Source organism: Podarcis raffonei, chromosome 2, assembly GCF_027172205.1.
Source record: "Podarcis raffonei isolate rPodRaf1 chromosome 2, rPodRaf1.pri, whole genome shotgun sequence".
Classification (NCBI taxonomy): Eukaryota; Metazoa; Chordata; class Lepidosauria; order Squamata; family Lacertidae; genus Podarcis; species Podarcis raffonei.
In genome coordinates, this window is record NC_070603.1 from 113,204,878 (window position 1) to 113,224,499 (window position 19,622).

Here is a 19,622-nt window from a genome sequence, read left to right on the forward strand (position 1 = left end):
GTTTGCTGACTGGGAACAGTTGTGGACCACCGGTATGAAATTTACGGCATGTAATGCCTTAAGAGAGAATATTATGAAAATGATATATAGGTGGTACATGACACCAGTCAAGCTAGCAAAAATTTACCATTTGCCCGATAATAAATGTTGGAAATGTAAAGAAAATGAAGGTACATTCTTTCACCTTTGGTGGACGTGCCCAAAGATTAAGGCTTTCTGGGAGATGATCTATAATGAAATGAAAAAGGTATTTAAATATACCTTCCTGAAGAAACCAGAGGCCTTTCTCCTGGGCATAGTCGGCCAATTGGTGTCAAAGAAGGATAGAACTTTCTTTATGTATGCTACTACAGCAGCAAGAATACTCATCGCAAAATATTGGAAGACACAAGATTTACCCACCCTGGAAGAATGGCAGATGAAAGTGATGGACTACATGGAGTTGGCGGAAATGACTGGCAGAATCCGAGACCAGGGAGAAGAGTTGGTGGAAGAAGATTGGAAGAAATTTAAAGACTATTTACAGAAACACTGTAAAATTAATGAATGTTAAAATGATGCTGGAATGGACCTAAGTGGACTTAGTAATAAGATCAGTAAGAGTATGAAAAAATGATAGGACAATTAGTTAAGGTACAAAGTTGCAAATCTGATGAAAATCAACCTAAATGTTATAATGAAAAAGGGGTAAGGATATGCTGAACTAATGTTATGATTGGGAATACAGGAGAGGGAGGCGTGAGGAGGTCAAAGAAATAAGCGAATGAGAATTTTGAAAAAATGAGAAAATTGAGTTGGTTTTTAATTCTTTTTTTCTTTTTTTCCTTTCCCCCCCTGTTGTTATGTGATTGAGTGTGTTTTTTTCTTTTTGATGTATGTTCTGTGGTTTTCCTGTTTTTGTATGCTTCTTTCTCCGGTTATGATTATTCTTTGCTTTATTTGTGAAAACTTTAATAAATATTTTTTTAAAAAAATGACAGCCCAACCAGGAAGACACATGGGAGCAATGGTACTGCTTTGAAGTGTTCCAGATCCATTTCCTGTTCTCCCAATGAGCAGGGCAGCTGTGGACAAAATTGCAAAGAAGTACAATAATGATTTAGTCCTTAGTCCTAGAATCTAGTAAGCCTTTAAGCCCAACAGTCGGAATCGCATAATTTCAATGCTTTAACCATATTAGGGAACATGTATAGTTAGTAAACAAATTGCTAGTTTTGTGAGAAATAACACTTCACTGAAGTGGATAATGCTTTGGCCAAGAGCTCACCTTTGGGAATCTTCTAAAACATGTTGCATATGTAGCAGTTCTGTCTAGCTAGAGTGAAACTGAAACCTGACATTTACAGTATCAGATAGAATTGTTCTGGAATGTCCTGGCTGTGTCTGTTGTACAACAGTTTTGGAAATCTGTAGGAGAGTATCCCACCAATCTCTTGTCATACTAACAATCTTGTTATCAACTAACAATCAAAAATGCTAAAATTTTAGCTACATTGGCAACAGGATGTTGGCTAGAAGCAACTGGTTTTCTGAAGCTAAAACGTACAATTTTGTTCTAGGAGTTACTTGATCACAATATAGAACTATTTGTTTATTCCTTATGAGTTTTACACATGATGAAAACGTATACTCAAGCAGATATTCTTATAATCACTGTACTATACTATGATACAGTGCATAATGAACATCCACATTCAGTTAGTCTGTGTGCCTCACGTACTTGGGCATAGAGCTGGACACAGTTGCCCAATCATCCCGCTTACCTAAGGAGAAGATTGACACCCTTAAGGAAATAATTCATACTACCCTTGCACTAACAAAAATCACCCTCAGACAGATACAATCCCTGTTAGGTCATTTCAATTTTGCTTGTAGAGTGGTTTCCCCCGCCTAGCCAGGCTTTCAGTGGGTCTCAAGCACCCACACCACAGGGTCCGTCTTCCAAAAACAGTTAAGGCCGACCTAGAGGTTTGGGTGACATTTTTTGGAACACTACAATGGAGTATCCCTATGGCAGGATGTTCTTAACTTGTCCTCAGATTTTCAGGTCCATTCAGATGCGGCAGGGTCCCTGGGCTTTGGCTTGTATTTCAGGGGCCGATGGTGCGCGCAACGTTGGCCAACGGGGTGGCAGGGCAAGGGCATCACGCGGGATCTCACTTTTCTCGAGTTTTTTCCGATAGTAGTGGCCGTGCATATCTGGACGGAGGAGTTTCGAAATCGCCGGGTGTGCTTCAGAACCGACAACCTGGCAGTGGTGAACATACTGACGAGACAGTCATCCCGATCTGTGAGGGTCTCCTCCCTTCTGCGGTCGTTTGTTCTCCGGTGCCTTGAGTACAATATAGTTTTTTCAGCCAAATTCAATAATGATCAATAATGGTCAATAATGATATAGCCGATGCCTTGTCTCGCTTTCAGATGTCTCGCTTCCGGTCGCTGGCACCTGGAGCACAGCTGTTGCCCAAACCCTTTCCGGAGCACCTGTGGAACGTTGGAGACGCAAAGTGTTTAAGGGAGTATTAGCGTCTGTCGCACCCTCCACTCTCAGGTCTTACAAGAGGGCCTGGTGCGATTTCTTGGGCTTCAGGTCTCGGACATCTGGGCTTTCGCCTAACGTGCCGCCCACCACTGACTACGTTCTGCAATACCTTTCACACCTCGATGACTTAGGACGTGCGCCTAAAACCTTAAAATACATGCCATTAGCTGCCATTAGCTTCTTCGCTAGGGCCACGTTCTCCTCCGATCCATGCAGTGACTTCCTGATCCGCAGAGCTATCGAGGGCTGGGGCAGGTTACAACCCCCTAGGGCCGAGGGCCGTAAGCCAATTTCTTATGGGTTGCTCTCTCAGATACGCAAAAAGCTTAGGTCAACCTGTTGGTCCAAGTTTGAGGCCCGCCTCTTTTCCGCTGCATATGCTATCGCCTTTTTTGCCGCCCTGAGAGTGGGCGAGGTTGTAGTCGAAGGTGGCGCAAATGGCTTGATGCGTGGCCTCCTTATGGAAGACGTGCAGCTGTCCGAAACTAGTATGACGGTACGGATACGTCAATACAAAACTGATCAGGCTGGTAGGGGCGTTCTTCTTAAACTCAGTGTCTGGGGAGCAGGGCCCATGCCCGGTCAAGGATACTAGGCTGTATCTTTGCCTCAGACCGCCCGGCCCAGGTCCGCTTCTGGTTCACGAAGATGGGTCACCCTTATTGAGACACCAATCCACAAGGGTACTCCGCAAAGCTATTAATGCTTGCGGTTTAGCTTCCTGGGATTATGCTGCACACTCTTTTAGGATCGGCGCTGCCTCAACAGCCGCATGCTTGGGCCTGCCCGTGGATAAGATTAAGGAAATGGGCCGATGGAAATCCAATGCTTATAAAGGTTATATCCGTTAGTATACGCTCCGCTACGTTGCATCTACTTACCCGTTTTTCCTTTCCTTTCATTCTCAGCTGTTTTCAGGAGAAGTGTGTGGATTTGCGGCCACAGTATAGTCCATTGGGCCCGCGTTTGGGCGGCCAGCTGTGGCCTTACCCCTTATCTTGGATTGCCACCTGGGGTGCGAGTTTCCTGGTTTTCGAGACGTGGCATACGGTGGGAGGAGCTTATGCCATTGTTGATGGAGAGAGTAGCCACGTTTGGCCCTCCTGACATCCTTATCATTCACTTGGGAGAGAATGACCTTGCTAATAGGAGAAGCGTGGACTTGTTGTGGAACATAAAAAGAGGCTTGGAGGCGATCGCGGCCTTGTGCCCCGGAACAATGGTGTTCTGGTCCTCCTTCTTGAAAAGAATTGTTTGGCGCGGTGCGCAGAGCTGTATGACCATTGAGAAAACCAGGAAATGCTTGAACCGGGCGGTAGCCCGTTGGGTACGCTTTATGAATGGCCGAGTCATTTATCATGACTGTATCCGGATCGGCGACCAAGCCATGTACCGGAATGACGGAGTTCATCTAACAGACATTGGGAATGACATCTGGTTGGATAGCATCATTAGTAGCATTAGGGACTGGTTGCAGCTGTGAGGGTATTGGCGGCGAGCCCCTTTGCGGCTCGGGTGGTGGTTAGGCATTGGATTCATGTGTGTCAAGGGCTAGGTGTGGCCATCGCCTATACTATCTACCGTGGGTTATTCCGTTAAAGGAATCTGGCGGTCGTGTATTCCGTCCGATGCCTGCTTGGCGGGAGGCCATGGCACGACCCTCAGTGACATCAGGGGTGAGCCTATAGTTGGATTAGCATCAACAGGCTCCACCTACTGTTGAATAAACCCACCTCCTATAGTCATCCAATGCCTAAGCCAATACCTTTTCACTGCTGTAATCAATAAAGTTGTGGCCTTTTCTTGCCCTTTAACCTTATATCACGTGTCCTTGTGTGTTTATTTCACATAGCGGGGGTCGGGCTCTCGATCCACAATCCACATTAAGTATTGAGATCGGTCTGTAGTTTTTCACATCAGATCTATCTTGATCTGATTTTGGAATCAGGGTTATAAATGCATCTTTCCAGGTTTCGGGTGCTTTGTCCCCTCTTAGAATCTTATTGCACACATCTGCCAACGGTTGAATTAACCAATCCTTCAAAGTTTTATAATATTTTGCAGAAAGACCATCTGGTCCTGGGGCTTTGCCTAACTGCATCTGGTTTATTACTATCTCAACCTCTGGAATAACGACCCGACAGAACTGCTGTAGGAAAACAGTTGAGACGGGCACAGGTAAAGGCCCTTCGCTTAGCCTCCGAAGAAATTGTGAAGCAGTATAGAGGGATCCCTTCAGGGGGAGGAATAGCTAGGGCTAGGCCTGAACACGGCCCTCTTGCATCGCAGCCTACCGGGGAGCGGGGGAGTCGTTCCAGGCACCTGCAGGAACACCAGGTCCTCAGAATGCTCAATCTGAGGTTTTATTCAGGGTACCACAACGCTCTAGCGGTTTCCCCAGCCTTCAGTGCACCGGTGCTCTTACATTTGAAAGAGCTCCTGTCTGACATAACAGGCAGCCAACCGAAAGTCTCTCCCAATTTTTGATTTGAGATAATAATGACTGTCTGCATGCGCACATACAAATAAATATAAATAAATAAATAAAAAACCCAGCCAGATGTGTGGGGTAATCATCATCATCATTTATTATTTTTATTACTATTGCTGTTATTATTATTTTTATTATTATTTACCATTTCTTCGGTTGCCTTTTGATCACAGCCTCCACGGAATGAATTTTTCTGTTGGCTTCCATGGGAAAGCTCAGTGAACATGTAAACCCAGCAACCCCTTCTTAGGTTGCCGTCTTTATATGCTTACTGACATGGGACTGCTGAACTAAAGGCGGCTTACTCCTGAGTAGGAAAAACAGACTGGCGAGAATAACATGGAAAACCCAGTAATGTTAACATGATTCTACTTAGATTCAGATTGCAAAAAAAAAATAGGGATTGCAAATCTTTAAAGGTCCTGTGGCCATCCCACTTTCATTATGTCTAAACACCAGTTTCCTTTCTGATACACGTGGAGGAAAGATGTTAGATTGGCATATTGGGAAAGGAACACTCAATTCACATTCATTGGTTTTATCATTGCAGTGGTATGCCAAAAAAAGACAAGATTCTTTTAAAAGTTATGCCATCAGATGTTCCTTTTTATTCAGATCTGGCCTCAGGACAAGAATGTAGCACTTGGGGATAAAGATGCAACCCAGTAACCCTGAACTGGAGGCCAAGATAGAGAAGACCTGCACGGCTACCATATATTTCCCCTTGGTGCTCAGGTAGGCTGGCACAAAGGACACCCAAACACTGCAAAACACCAGCATGCTGAAGGTGATCAGCTGGGCTTCGTTGAAGGCCCCAGGCAGCTTCCTGGCTAGGAAAGCCACCGTGAAGCAGATGGCCGCCAGAAAGCCCATGTAGCCAAGGGCAGAATAAAACATGGCAACAGAGCCTTCGTTACATTGCAGAATGATCTGCCCAGGCTGGGAGTGCATGTCGGAGTCTGGGAAGGGGGGAGACATTCCCAGCCAGACCATGCAGATGCCCCCTTGGACACTGGAAAAAGACAAGACAAGGGAGTTGGCCAAGCTCTTGCCCAACCATTTCCTCATCTGGCTCCCTGGCTTTGTGGCCATAAACGCCACCACCACAGTGATGGTCTTTGCCAACAGGGAAGACACGGCCACGGAGAAGATGATGCTGAAGGCAGTTTGTCGGAGAAGGCAGGTCCACTTCTGGGGCCGACCGATGAATAAGAAGGAGGACAAGAAGGAGAGCAGGAGGGAGACGAGGAGCAAGTAGGTGAGGTCCCGGTTGTTGGCCTTGACTATTGGTGTGTCAAAGTATTTAATGAAGATTCCCAAAAGAAAACCAGCAATGAGGGACAAAAGCAGGGCAAAAGAAGCCAGGATCATCCCCAGAGGTTCTTCATAGGACAAGAAATGTATAATCTTGGGGACACACTGATCTCTGTGTACATTGGAATTCTGATCATCTGGACATTTGTTGCAATGCTTTGCATCTGAAAAACACAAGAGTGACTTCAGTGTTGCCAATATAAATGTTATAGGCATGACATTCCATAGTCTACTACATACCAACAATATTATTCTGTGATTCTTATCTGATTACTGTATTTTGGGTTGTAGGTTTGCCTTGAAGCAATCATGGGCTATAGTTTGGAGTCAGAATAAAAGTATTAAGGGCCAGCATATCCCATTGAGCTCCTTTAATGGGGCAAGACCCCCCTCCATAGGTACCAATGCCTGGAATTTGAAAGTGATTTTGTACTATGAAAAGTCAACTCTTTTAAATATCCTTTCAGGGACATTTACCTTCCTGAATGGAGATTGTTCCTTCCATGCATTCAACACAAGCATAGCAGCAGATTGGTTCTCCCTCCTTAATGGCCTTGGCATATCCTGGACGACAGTTTTTGGTACACCTTGAAAGAGGCACGTTCTAGCCAAAATGAGAAAAAGCATCAAGCAGAAGATGTTAAGATTTTGTGGATAGGAGGAGCCATAGAGTGCAGCTAGGACTGAATCATACAATGAGGTTAGAACTGCAGAATAAGATATGCAGGTGTAAGTTTGCTGCTGACTGGCCAAGAGCATAGTATTGCTTGGTCTGATGTATCGAAGAGAATAAGTTGTGATTAATTATTTGACCCACCTGATTGAACCATCTGGGCCACACAATGACATTTTGGTCAATGGCAAACTTGATTTTCTCTGGAGATGCTGATCTCTCTACACTCCCAACTTTCAACCCAACAAGGGAATTATTGGGAAACACCAGCCAGTTGACAATGTCAAAGTCAGCTGCCAGCTCCCCATTCTCATCCCAATAAGCTCCGTCCATGGAAAAGTTGTAAAGGTGAAGGTTTCTTAGGAAAGAGTGCAGCTAAAATGGTAAAGGAAAACACACCCAGAACTAGCAAATGAGGAACAAAGTAGCGTACATGAGCCTTGGCCACTAAGAACTCTAGTCTCCCAAGGTGTAGTCCCAGAGACTCAGATGGGACTCTTAGTTGGGAAATAGCAGAGCTAGAGTCGTTAATATATTGCATGTTAAAATTAGAATCATGAATGAAAGCCAGTGTGGTTATAACGTTGTAGTAGGATCAGGGTGTGTGGTCCCATTCTAGAATGGAAGAGCCATCCAAATTGGGGCACCAGGTGGCAGCCTTTACAACACATTTACTCAATGCTGAGAAATGAACTTGTCTGTAACTGTAGCCCTTCAGGCTTGGGAACAGGTAACATCTAGTCAGTGACCTGTCCCGTTTCACCACCTGAGGCAAAACAGGAAGGTGTCATCCACCCCCACCTGACGCCTTGGTTGCCAGGGCTGCCTCAATTCCACCTTCATGGGCAGAGCAGACCTGCATCTGCAGTTTGAAAGAGGAGGTTGTGCACATTTGGGGAAAGTGATTTGGGTGGAAACACTTGGGGGAAGAAGATTCGAAGCTGGAGGGCTAAGAAGTGCCGAGTGCCTACAAGAAAGGATTTCTCTTTTCACACACATGTTCCAGCATTGCTCTCCAATACTGTTATCAGATGGGAGTAGCATTATCATCATCATCATCAGAGCAAGAGCAGATCGGCTTTCACTGCTAAAGGGGACGGTGAGAAGCCAGGTACCAAAATGCATGAGAAGGGAATAAAAAAGGGTCTTGCTGCATTAAGTACATGGTTGTAGACAGCCTCATGTCTGAAAAAGAGTTGGAAAGGAACGTGTGCTTCCCTCACTGTGCCTCTCAGGAAGCTGGAGGAGGATATACTGCAATTTAGCCTGTCCTGGAGTGGCTCCTCCTGTCTCTTTCCCTTTAGCTCAAAGCAGACACGTCACAGCAAAGTGGGCTTGGGGTGGGATGCCCTGGGTGCTGCCCCAGCCTTGGTTTTCCACCCCCTCCCTTGCTTGCCCCTCCTTGCAGCTTAAAAATAATCACTAATCAGATGCCCAAGGCAGTGACACCCTCAAACAATTTTGGGCTCAGTATTTCATGGTCTTCGGTGTCACACACAGGTGTGCCAAGGGAATATAAGAATCATTTCATTTCAAAGTGTAGTAAGCCACCCTGTGGTATTTGGTTGCCCTTCCACCTCCTCATCTTCCCCTGCTGCTCTCTGGTCTCCTAGACTCTTGCCCAAATACAAGGTGTCACTGTAAGTAATGAAGTATCTCCTGTTAGGAGAAATGGAGATGGTGCCAGGAGCCTGGGCAGCGTCCAGTTAAATGTTCACGTACAAGTGTGAGGCATTGGGAACTTGACAAAATGGGTTTGTCTCATTTATGGGTTCAGAACATCCCCACCAACCCCACCATGAATATATCCCTGAATCAGAATTTAATTTCTGAATCCCTGTTCAGGGTTGAGAATGTGCCAGAGAAAGGATCATACCTGCCATGGTTGTATTCTTTCAAGGTCCATCTTTCTGCTTCCCACCACGGCCACCTGGCTTGGTTTGGAGGAGTATACAGCACTCAGGACACTCGCCGTGGCCTGGAGAGTGTTGTAAATACTGTAGCTGTCTTGAGACAACATTCTCTCAGTAAATTCTTGTGACATGGTCCCCAGTTCTCCTCTCTCTCTACATCTTTTCTGGACTCTCTCAGAATTCTTTGAAACAGAACACGTAAATGTTATATCTGGAGGGTTGTCCAACGTTTCATATTTTGTCCTCCTCTTTGTCTGGATTAAGAAGGACAACGAAGCAGGGACAGAGTGGGGATCCTGGTAAGATGCCAAACTCATACTGACATCCGTCAAAGCTGTTGTGACCCAAACTTTTCCCACTGTTACTTTAAGGGTATTTTCCATGTTTATCATAAACCCCGCTAGAACTAAAGTGGATCGAACATCGGCATGGTAGACAATGACATTGACTTGTCTCTGCATGAGAAATGACTTCAGGTGCTTTGGAGTATAAATCACAATTTCTGTGAGACTTTCTGAGAAGGCCACACAAATATCATTCTTTGTGACCTCAGTAGTGAAGGTCCTCATGAACTTTTCTCCACTGTCATTGTCTGGTGCAAGGAGACCGATCCACGTCCATTTGAAATGCAATAGCAATTTGACCATAGCCAGGTGAGGAGGTTCTTGTTTTGGGACCAGCCGATAGAGGAAAGGGAACTGAGTTTTATCAGTAAATTCCCGACTAACAAAACCGTAGCTGATCTAGGAGAAAAAGAAAGAATTTGTGTTTTTTTTCCTTTTTCAGGAGCAAGTGCAAATATGTATTAACCTAAACTGATTAATTAAAGGCATGCGGGTGGCGCTGTGGGTTAAACCACAGAGCCTAGGAGTTGCCGATCAGAATGTCAGTGGTTCAAATCCCTGTGACGGGGTGAGCTCCCATTGCTTGGTCCCAGCTCCTGCCAATCTAGCAATTCGAAAGCACGTCAAAGTGCAAGTAGATAAATAGGGACCGCTCCGGCGGGAAGGTAAACGGCCTTTCCGTGCGCTGCTCTGGTTCACCAGAAGTGGCTTAGTCATGTTGGCCACATGACCCGGAAGCTGTCTGCGGACAAACGCCGGCTCCCTCGGCCTATAGAGCGAGATGAGCGCCGCAACCCCAGAGTCATCCATGACTGGACCTAATGGTCAGGGGTCTCTTTACCTTTTTAAACTGATTAATAATGGGGAACATATTCACCATGATGATTGATTAGGTGTCTGGGAAGTTGAGAGCCCAGATTTATTTTTAGTTAGTTAAAAGATTTATGATGGGGTTGTTTAAATTCTCATATTTTGTTGCATTGTGCAAAATATGAGCAAGCCAGGGCTGAACTGATACTACCCTTGCTGGTACATTTCCCGGGAAAATCAGAGGCTCACTATGTCAGGTTCCTACTGGAAGACCGGACAAATGCTAGAACATTAGCAGTGGCAAAGTTTTTATCGGTGGTTGCAAGAACAAATGATCCCTATATTCTAAACAAAATGCTTGTTTAACCTGGAGGTAGGCTGTATGAATAGTGTAGTGCTTTGTAATGATTTGTTGGGTCTCTGGACCGTAATAAAGATTGGTGATGATGATGAAATTCTCTTTTGCAAAAAATCCAGAAGAATTCTTGCTCAGTATCATGTCAACAGAAATCAGGAAAACTTGTAGACCCTTATTTACCAACACACTCTTTCTACAGAAAAATAAATTTAAAACTTCATGGAGGCATCCTAGGTCAAACCACTGGCACATCTTAGATTATGTTAATGTCCGTGCTAAAGATTGCCGTGATGTGCTCCTTACCAGAGCTATGACGAGTACCGACGACTGCTGGACAGATCACCGACTAATACGCTCCACGATGGCTATCAAGATTTTACCTCAACACAGGCTTCAAGGAAGGAAACCAAGGCGCAAAATGAACACTCAAGCCCTTCGAGATCCCATTAAGCGGAATTGCTTCCAAACGACTCTGAAGGACCATGTGCTTTTAGAATTCCCTGATAACATCGAGGAACACTGGACAAAGCTAAAAACATCCATTATTCCAGCCTGTGAACAAACTATAGGATACCAAACCAAGAAACATCAGGACTGGTTTGATGAGAATGATAGTGAGATTGAACGCATGATTGACAAGAAAAGAAAGGCCTTTCAGATCTGGCAAAGAGATAGAAACTGTGCCACTAAGAAAAAAAATCTATGCCAATGCTAAGGCTGAGGTTCAAAGAAGAACCAGAGAACTACAAAACACCTGGTTGTGTTATTGCCCCAACTCTTTTCATTATTTTCATTGCCATGATCCTACATTTTGTTGAAGAGAAACTCCCCACTGCAGTAGAAATCATATATCGAACAGATGGAAAGCTCTTCAAAATGAGCAGGCTGAAAGAAAGAGGAAGGTTACCACAACTTCCGTCCTAGAGCTTCAAAGTAGTGTTTGCACACTCAGAGGATGACCTCCAAACCATCCTAAATATCTTTGCAGAAGCTTACAAAAAGCTTGGCCTATCACTCAACATACAAAAAACCAAAGTGCTTTACCAAGAAGTACAAATTAACCCTTCTGCAGCGCCACAAATCCAACTCAATGGTGTAACATTGGAAAATGTCAAAAACTTCTGCTACCTAGGCAGTTATCTTTCCACAAGGGCCAACATTGATGCCAAAATCCAGCATCACCTGAGCTCTGCAAGTGCAGCTTTCTCATGATTGAAGTGCAGAGTGTTTGAGGACCGGGACATTCACAGGAAAACAAAAATGCTTGTTTACAAGGCTATTGTACTACCAACCTGACTATATGCTTGTGAAACATAGACCACTTATAAACGCCATCTCCAACTCCTCGAAAGATTCCATCAATGGTGTCTCCGAAAAATTCTACACATCACTTGGGAAGACAGGCGAACTAATATCAGGGTACTGGAAGAAGCAAAGATCACCAGTGTCGAAGCAATGATACTTCAACATCAACTTCATTGGACTGGTCATGTTCTGCGGATGCCTGATGACCGTCTTCCAAAGCAACTACCGTATTTTTTGCACCATAACACTCACTTTTTTCCTCCTAGAAAGTAAGGGGAAATGTCTGTGCGTGTTATGGAGCGAATGCCTATGGATGGCGGGGGGATCTGCTGCAGTCGTGAGCAGAGGATCCATGGTTCCCCTTCCTTCCCTCCTCCGTGGCTCAATTTGAAGCAGCAAAGCGGGAGAAGAGCAGCTGAGTGGGGAGGAGAGAGGGACAGAGAGCCTGCTTGCTTTAAAGGAGCAAAGCGGGAGAGGAGAGGAGCCTTCTCCTCTTATACCCCTCTTCTGCATTATTAACAGCATCCTTCTCCACCCACCCCATGCGTGTCCCATGTCCCTTGAGTGCTTTTCCTTCCCTCCCCACTTAAAACGTGGTTACAAAGCACAGAGCCACATGGATCCTCAGGATTTTTGCACTGGGTCACCCCAAATTCACCATCAGATCACATAGCATGTCCATGGCTACAGCTTGCACCAAAAAAATCACGCACCCACTGTTGCCTGGGGCCGCAGTGGTGCAAAAACGTGGTTACAAAGCATGGATCCACATGGATTCTCAGGATTTTTGCATTGGGCTACCCCAAACTCACTGTCAGATCACATGTCTGTGGCCACAGCATGAACCACAAAAATCATACACCCGCTGTTTCGTTTAGAATATTTTTTTTCTTGTTTTCCTCCTCTAAAAACTATGTGCGTGTTGTGGTCGGGTGCGTGTTATAGAGCGAAAAATACGGTACTCTATTCCGAACTTAAGAATGGAAAGCATAATGCTGGTGGTCAACAAAAGAGGTTTAAAGACTGTCTTCCATAAACCGTGTTTATGGAAGACGATCTTACTTGGCTACGAGTGATCACCAGAGAAGAAGAAGAAAGTTGAAGAATTATGTATGCAATGTATTGTGTTGCATTTGTAATGTATTTGTTAAGTTTTATGTAAATTGATGTATAATAAAGATTTAAAACAAAAACAAAAACCACCCTGAAACCATGGAGCTTCCTGATAGTCTTCTGTTCCACCTACCTACAAAAAGACTTTCAGATGCCCTATTTATTGAGCATTTATCCTGGTTGCTTGTGTAATTTTAGGGAGGTTCTAGCATCAATCCAGTCGGGTAAACCTATAGCCCTGGGAACACCCACTAGTCCTTTCTGCTGCCATTACTCTCTAATGTGTCACCAAAGGCCAGGGGTGTCTTACATGGGTGGTCTCCTCAGAAGTTGGGAAACAGACTGCTCAGTTCCAAGTCTCCAGAATGGCAGCTTAGTCCCACCTCCCTTCTGCTCTGCCAACACTGTTAAGGAAAAATCAGTAGCCTAGACCTGGTAGGCCAAGAGTGTATTCAGACATGGGAATATTGGTTTTCCTGATTATAATGTTAGTGCTCTGTCCTGTTTTCTAATGTTCCTTTCACTTGCTGCATTACAGGCTTTCTGACCAATATTCCAGTGTTATGTTGCACTCAATTTCATTTGTAAGATCGCCTCCTTCCAGCTCGCATCTAGAGAAGACGAGGGCACATCAGAGGATATGTTAGAAGTGTGATACTAACAGTAACAACCTTTATATTGCGTTCTGGCACCTTTTCTCCTAGAAAGGACGCACGGATTTAGGAAAGGCTGGACAAAAAGATATATAGTTGAATATGGTCTGACGCAACCAGTGGAGTGACACTGCAATGTAGAAGAAGGCTCAGCCCCCAATCCACCCACCTTTCCCCAGTTCATACCTGTGGGATTTTATAAATGTTCAGAATGGTTGAAATGAGGCTGGAAAGAGCAGAGTCGCCTCCTTCTAGAACGGCCAGCTGTTTATTCTGTCTTTCACAGATGTAGTTTGGAACATTCTTCTGCCCACCAGACAGCAGGTCTAGCACAGCTTCATAAGTCATTATTGCATGAAAATAACTCTCATAGAGGTTGTAGCCCAGGGTGATGTTGGGCAGGAGCCTGGGATTCCGACTGATCTCTTGAATGGCAAGCAAGAAGGGCAGGATGTGCCAGTAACTTTGACTGTAGAAGCTGCAGCAAAATAGATGTCATCAGATTTTTCATTCTGCAGTCAGTGAAAGAGCATTAAACTTTGTGCATCTTTTCATATTAGAGCATGGATAACTAGGAGAAATATTTGGATTTTACTGCAACAACTCTAGAAAGGCCAGCTTGGAGTTTATGTGTTTTCAGTTCATTCGGAAATGGTTGTTTGGCAACAGGATTTTTCTCCCCAAGAAAAGGGAACATCAGCCCTCAAAGGCGTGCGCTGGCTGACAATTAATCGTCAAGCCCAATTCCGTGTTTGGGGTTTGATATGCAAAGCCTTAGATGGCTTCAGAGCTGCTTATCTGAAAGAGCACCTCTACCCATGTCATGCTGCTTATCATGCGAGCTCTGCTGGAGAGACACCTGCCTGATGTTTTATCCTTAAAGGAAATCCAGGGGCCTATGAACTGATGCAAGTCAAACAAGCGTACAATGTAAGTCGCTGCACAAGCACGTACAGAAACACACTATTCCACTTTTCCAAATTGCTTGTTTCTTTTTTGATATGGAGGCGCAGATTACAGCTATAACAAAGGCGGCATTTTTTCATCTCCGCCAAGCTAAGCAGTTGGCTCCTTATCTCTCTCGCCCTGCCCTAGCCACTGTGATCCACGCGACGGTCACCTGCAGACTGGATTATTGTAACTCGCTCTAGGTGGGGCTGCCCTTGAGACTGACCCAGAAACTCCAGCGGGTGCAGAATGCTGCAGCGAGACTCCTTAAGGGGTCTTCGCTGCGAGATCACATTCATCCGGTACTATACCAGCTGCACTGGCTCCCGGCGGAGTACAGGATCAGGTTTAAGGTGCTGGTTTTAACCTTTAAAGCCCTATACGGCCTAGGACCCTCGTACCTACGGGACCGCCTCTCCTGGTATGCCCCACAGAGGAACCTACGGTCTGCAAATAAAAACATCCTGAAGGTCCCAGGCCACAGAGAGGTTAGGCTGGCCTCAACTAGAGCCAGGGCTTTCTCGGCTGCGGCTCCAATCTGGTGGAACGCTCTGTCACAAGAGACTAGGGCCCTGCGGGACCTGACATCTTTCCGCAGGGCCTGCAAGACAGAGTTGTTCCACCAGGCCTTAACGGTTGCCATCAATTTGATTTTAATTAAGTTTTAGAATTGAAATGTTTTTAGAATGTTGGATTATTTGATTATTTGATTATTTGATTGTTGTTAGCCGCCCTGAGCCCGGCTTCGGCTGGGTAGGGCGGGATATAAATAATTTATTATTATTATTATTATTATTATTATTATTATTATTATTATTATTATTATTTCTACAATATAATTAATTCTGGAATAGTAAATTCAACACAATTCCCTTTTTTAAAAAAAGCTGAGGTACAATGTCCGATATCCCACTGGAGCCAGCTGCAAACAACAACAGCACATTAGAGCCAAAGCCCCATAGTTGCCTTTGACTGGACTTAACCGTCCAGGGGTCCTTTACCTTTACACTACAGACATAGGGGAAAGCAGCGCCTGGTGTTTCATAGCTATATAGATGCATGAGAAATTTCTGGCTCTGCACAAATTTCCCTGTGCACCCGGGAATGATGGTACCCCTGAAGCTAATTGAGGATATATTTGAGGTAAAATTTAGCAGGAAAGGGAGAGCATGGAATCACAGTTGAGAGTAGCAGTAGCAAATCTTTCTCCACATGGTGACATACCTTTGATCAGATGGTGACTTGGAGAAATCATGCAGGGAGGTCAAAGCCGAGCCTGCAGCTAAGACACCAGCGATGAGGTGGTCTCCTGGCCTATAATAATTAAGTGTGAGTTGTCGATCATCTATCACACCAAATTGGCATTTCCCCTTCAGCGTTCTACAGGACGAATGGGGCATCATTAGCAAAAGCATTAGGGAGATTATTATCATTTCACTGTTTGCTGCTGCTGCTGCTGCTGCTGCTGCTGCACTCCCTGACTGCTCTCAGAGCCGATCTGCTGCAGTGCCTACTGGTTCCAGATGGGAGTCCAGCTGTGGTTTCAGAAATAAAGGAGGTAATATTTAAACCTCACCTCCGCCTAGTCCCTGCCTGCCCTAAATTTGTGCCCAGGCTCTCAGTGGCCCCAGAGATATTAATGCACTAGGCTTTCCACATTGGGTAAACAGAGTTTTTATATTTTGTTCTTGATCTGACTTCTTTGTTATGAGTTTCAGAAATGAAGTCCCCAGAGCTTTTCAGAAAAAAATCTTAAAATTACAACCGTTTTGATAATTACCAGGAGCAGAGTAAACAACAAAGTTTGATTCTCACTGCAGCAGGTGTATGGCTGGAGAAGATGTGTTGATGAGACTCTGCGGTGTGGCTTTGCGCACGGTCTACTTTCACAGCTCAAATCCCTGAGCTTGGAAGGGATGCTCAATAGTCCACTGCATTAGGAAGGATTCAGACTTACAAAACATGTACTTGTTGTTTCTCAACTTTATGAATGTATTAAGCTGCCTTGTAGGAAGTCAAAACAGCCCAAAGTTGCCTAGAACTTCCTAGAATCCCAGACAGTCTTTTCCAACCCTGTTATTTGAGATACTTTTGTACAAAATAATAGGATAATAGGCTGCGACTGCACAACCATTTGGGCCTACTAAAGTTATTCAGGCCTAACTGCTAACTGTTGAGTCACTCTGACATGTGACTTAGCAGCCAGTTTCTCTCCGTGCTCTCTGTAAGTTTTCAGCCAGAGTCAGCCTGCCTCAGCTGTGAGCAGAGTCAGTATGTAATCTCAATCAAACTGTTTGGAACCATGTTGTTTATTTGAACTCAGCAAAGCTTTTATTCATTAAAACTCTGCATTATTAATTTACGCTGCGCGTCAGTTCAGAATAGGTAATATGGTACCCTGCAGATGTTGTTGGACTACAACTCCCATCAGCCCCAGCCAGCATGGCCAATTGTCAACGAAGGGGGGAGGGGAGGTGCAGACCAACAGCATCCGGAGAGTGTAGCATTGGCTATCCCTGCCCTGGAAAGCTTTCATTCCCAACTTCCAGAAACAAAACACAAAGAACCCCAGAAATAGAACTACTTAATTTATAATGGGACCAATAAGACTGTGCACATCTTTCCTTCCAACAATCCACAAGACCATTTGAAGAAGCTGAGTTGATAGCTTCCTTCTTTGGTGGGGACCTCACTCGTTTTCCATTTTTGTTAACATGATTCTACTTAGATTCAGATTGCAAAAAAGGGGGACTGCAAATCTTTCAAATAAAAGGTCCTGTGGCCATCCCACCTTCATTATGTCCAAAGACCAGGTTCCTTTCTGATTCATGTGGAGGAAAGATGTTACATAGGCATATCGGGAAATGAACACTCAATTTTTGTGTTGTACTTTTGTATTGTTTTATTGTTGTTAGCCGCCCTGAGCCCAGCTTCGGCTGGGGAGGGCGGGATATAAATAAAATTTATTATTATTATTATAATTCACATTCATTGGTTTTATTATTGCAGTGCTATGCCAAAAAAAAACTAGATTTTTTAATGTTAAACCATCAGATGATCCTTTTTATTCAGATCTGGCCTCAGGACAATAATGTAGCACTTGGGGATAAAGATGCAACCCAGTAACCCCGAACTGGAGGCCAAGATAGAGAAGATCTGCACGGCTACCATATATTTCCCCTTGGTGCTCAGATAGGCTAGCACAAAGGACACCCAAACACTGCAAAACACCAGCATGCTGAAGGTGATCAGCTGGGCTTCGTTGAAGGCCCCAGGCAGCTTCCTGGCTAGGAAAGCCACCGTGAAGCAGACGGCCGCCAGAAAGCCCATGTAGCCAAGGGCAGAATAAAACATGGCAACAGAGCCTTCGTTACATTGCAGAATGATCTGCCCAGGCTGGGAGTGCATGTCGGAGTCTGGGAAGGGGGGAGACATTCCCAGCCAGACCATGCAGATGCCCCCTTGGACACTGGAAAAAGACAAGACAAGGGAGTTGGCCAAGCTCTTGCCCAGCCATTTCCTCATCTGGCTCCCTGGCTTTGTGGCCATAAACGCCACCACCACAGTGATAGTCTTTGCCAACAGGGAAGACACGGCCACGGAGAAGATGATGCTGAAGGCAGTTTGTCGGAGAAGGCAGGTCCACTTCTGGGGCCGACCGATGAATAAGAAGGAGGACAAGAAGGAGAGCAGGAGAGAGACGAGGAGCAAGTAGGTGAGGTCCCGGTTGTTGGCCTTGACTATTGGTGTGTCAAAGTATTTAATGAAGATTCCCAAAAGAAAACCAGCAGTGAGGGACAAAAGCAGGGCAAAAGAAGCCAGGATCATCCCCAGAGGTTCTTCATAGGACAAGAAATGTATAATCTTGGGGACACACTGATCTCTGTGTAGATTGGAATTCTGATCATCTGGACATTTGTTGCAATGCTTTGCATCTGAAAAACACAAGAGTGACTTCAGTGTTGCCAATATAAATATTATAGGCATGATATTCCATAGTCTATTACATACCAACTATATTATTCTGTGATTCTTATCTGATTACTGTATTTTGGGTTGTAGGTTTGCCTTGAAGCAATCATGGGCTATAGTTTGGAGTCAGAATAAAAGTATTAAGGGCCAGCATATCCCATTGAGCTCCTTTAATGGGGCAAGACCCCCCTCCATAGGTACCAATGCCTGGAATTTGAAAGTGATTTTGTACTATGAAACGTCAACTCTTTTAAATATCTTTCAGGGACATTTACCTTCCTGAATGGAGATTGTTCCTTCCATGCATTCAACACAAGCATAGCAACAAATTGATTTTCCCTCTTTAATGGCCTTGGCATATCCTGGACGACAGTTTTCAGTACACCTTGAAAGAGGCACATTCTGGCCAAAATGAGAAAAAGCATCAAGCAGAAGATGTTAGGATTTTGTGGATAGGAGGAGCCGTAGAGTGCAGCTAGGACTGAATCAAACAATGAGGTTAGAACTGCAGAATAAGATATGCAGGTGTAAGTTTGCTGCTGACTGGCCAAGAGCATAGTATTGCTTGGTCTGATGTATCGAAGAGAATAAGTTGTGATTAATTATTTGACCCACCTGATTGAACCATCTGGGCCACACAATGACATTTTGGTCAATGGCAAACTTGATTTTCTCTGGAGATGCTGATCTCTCTACACTCCCAACTTTCAACCCAACAAGGGACTTATTGGGAAACGCCACCCAGTTGACAATGTCAAAGTCAGCTGCCAGCTCCCCATTCTCATCCCAATAAGCTCCGTCCATGGAAAAGTTGTAAAGGTGGAGGTTTCTTAGGAAAGAGTGCAGCTAAAATGGTACAGGAAAACACACACACAATTAGCAAATGAGGAACAAAGTAGCGTACATGAGCCTTGGCCACTAAGAACTCTAGTCTCCCAAGGTGTAGTCCCAGAGACTCAGATGGGACTCTTAGTTGGGAAATAGCAGAGCTAGAGTCGTTAATATATTGCATGTTAAAATTAGAATCATGAATGAAAGCCAGTGTGGTTATAACGTTGTAGTAGGATCAGGGTGTGTGGTCCCATTCTAGAATGGAAGAGCCATCCAAATCGGGGCACCAGGTGGCAGCCTTTACAACACATTTACTCAATGTCCTTTAAGCATATGGGGTACAGGCTGAGAAACG

At 44.7% G+C, this 19,622-nt stretch overlaps 2 protein-coding genes and 1 long non-coding RNA gene across 3 annotated transcripts; all 3 read right to left on the minus strand.

Moving 5' to 3' along the window:
* Window positions 1-5,618: 5,618 nt before the first annotated feature.
* On the minus strand, window positions 5,619-6,503 carry LOC128408765 (vomeronasal type-2 receptor 26-like). The gene has a single exon (XM_053378785.1). It carries the CDS (start codon window positions 6,402-6,404, stop codon window positions 5,619-5,621), a length of 786 nt encoding a protein of 261 aa, XP_053234760.1. The 5' UTR covers window positions 6,405-6,503.
* An 8,380-nt stretch (window positions 6,504-14,883) lies between these two features.
* Window positions 14,884-15,078, minus strand: LOC128409193 (uncharacterized). The gene is made up of 2 exons (XR_008329200.1): window positions 15,046-15,078; window positions 14,884-15,013 (listed from the first exon to the last, which is right to left on the minus strand). It is a non-coding gene; the product is annotated as an uncharacterized LOC128409193 (long non-coding RNA).
* Window positions 15,079-15,893: 815 nt separating this feature from the next.
* LOC128408766 (vomeronasal type-2 receptor 26-like) lies at window positions 15,894-19,240 on the minus strand. Its single transcript, XM_053378786.1, has 4 exons — window positions 19,052-19,240; window positions 18,712-18,838; window positions 17,678-18,399; window positions 15,894-15,974 (listed from the first exon to the last, which is right to left on the minus strand). The coding sequence occupies exons 1-4, from the start codon at window positions 19,238-19,240 to the stop codon at window positions 15,894-15,896; spliced, it is 1,119 nt and encodes a 372-aa protein (XP_053234761.1).
* Window positions 19,241-19,622: the final 382 nt, after the last annotated feature.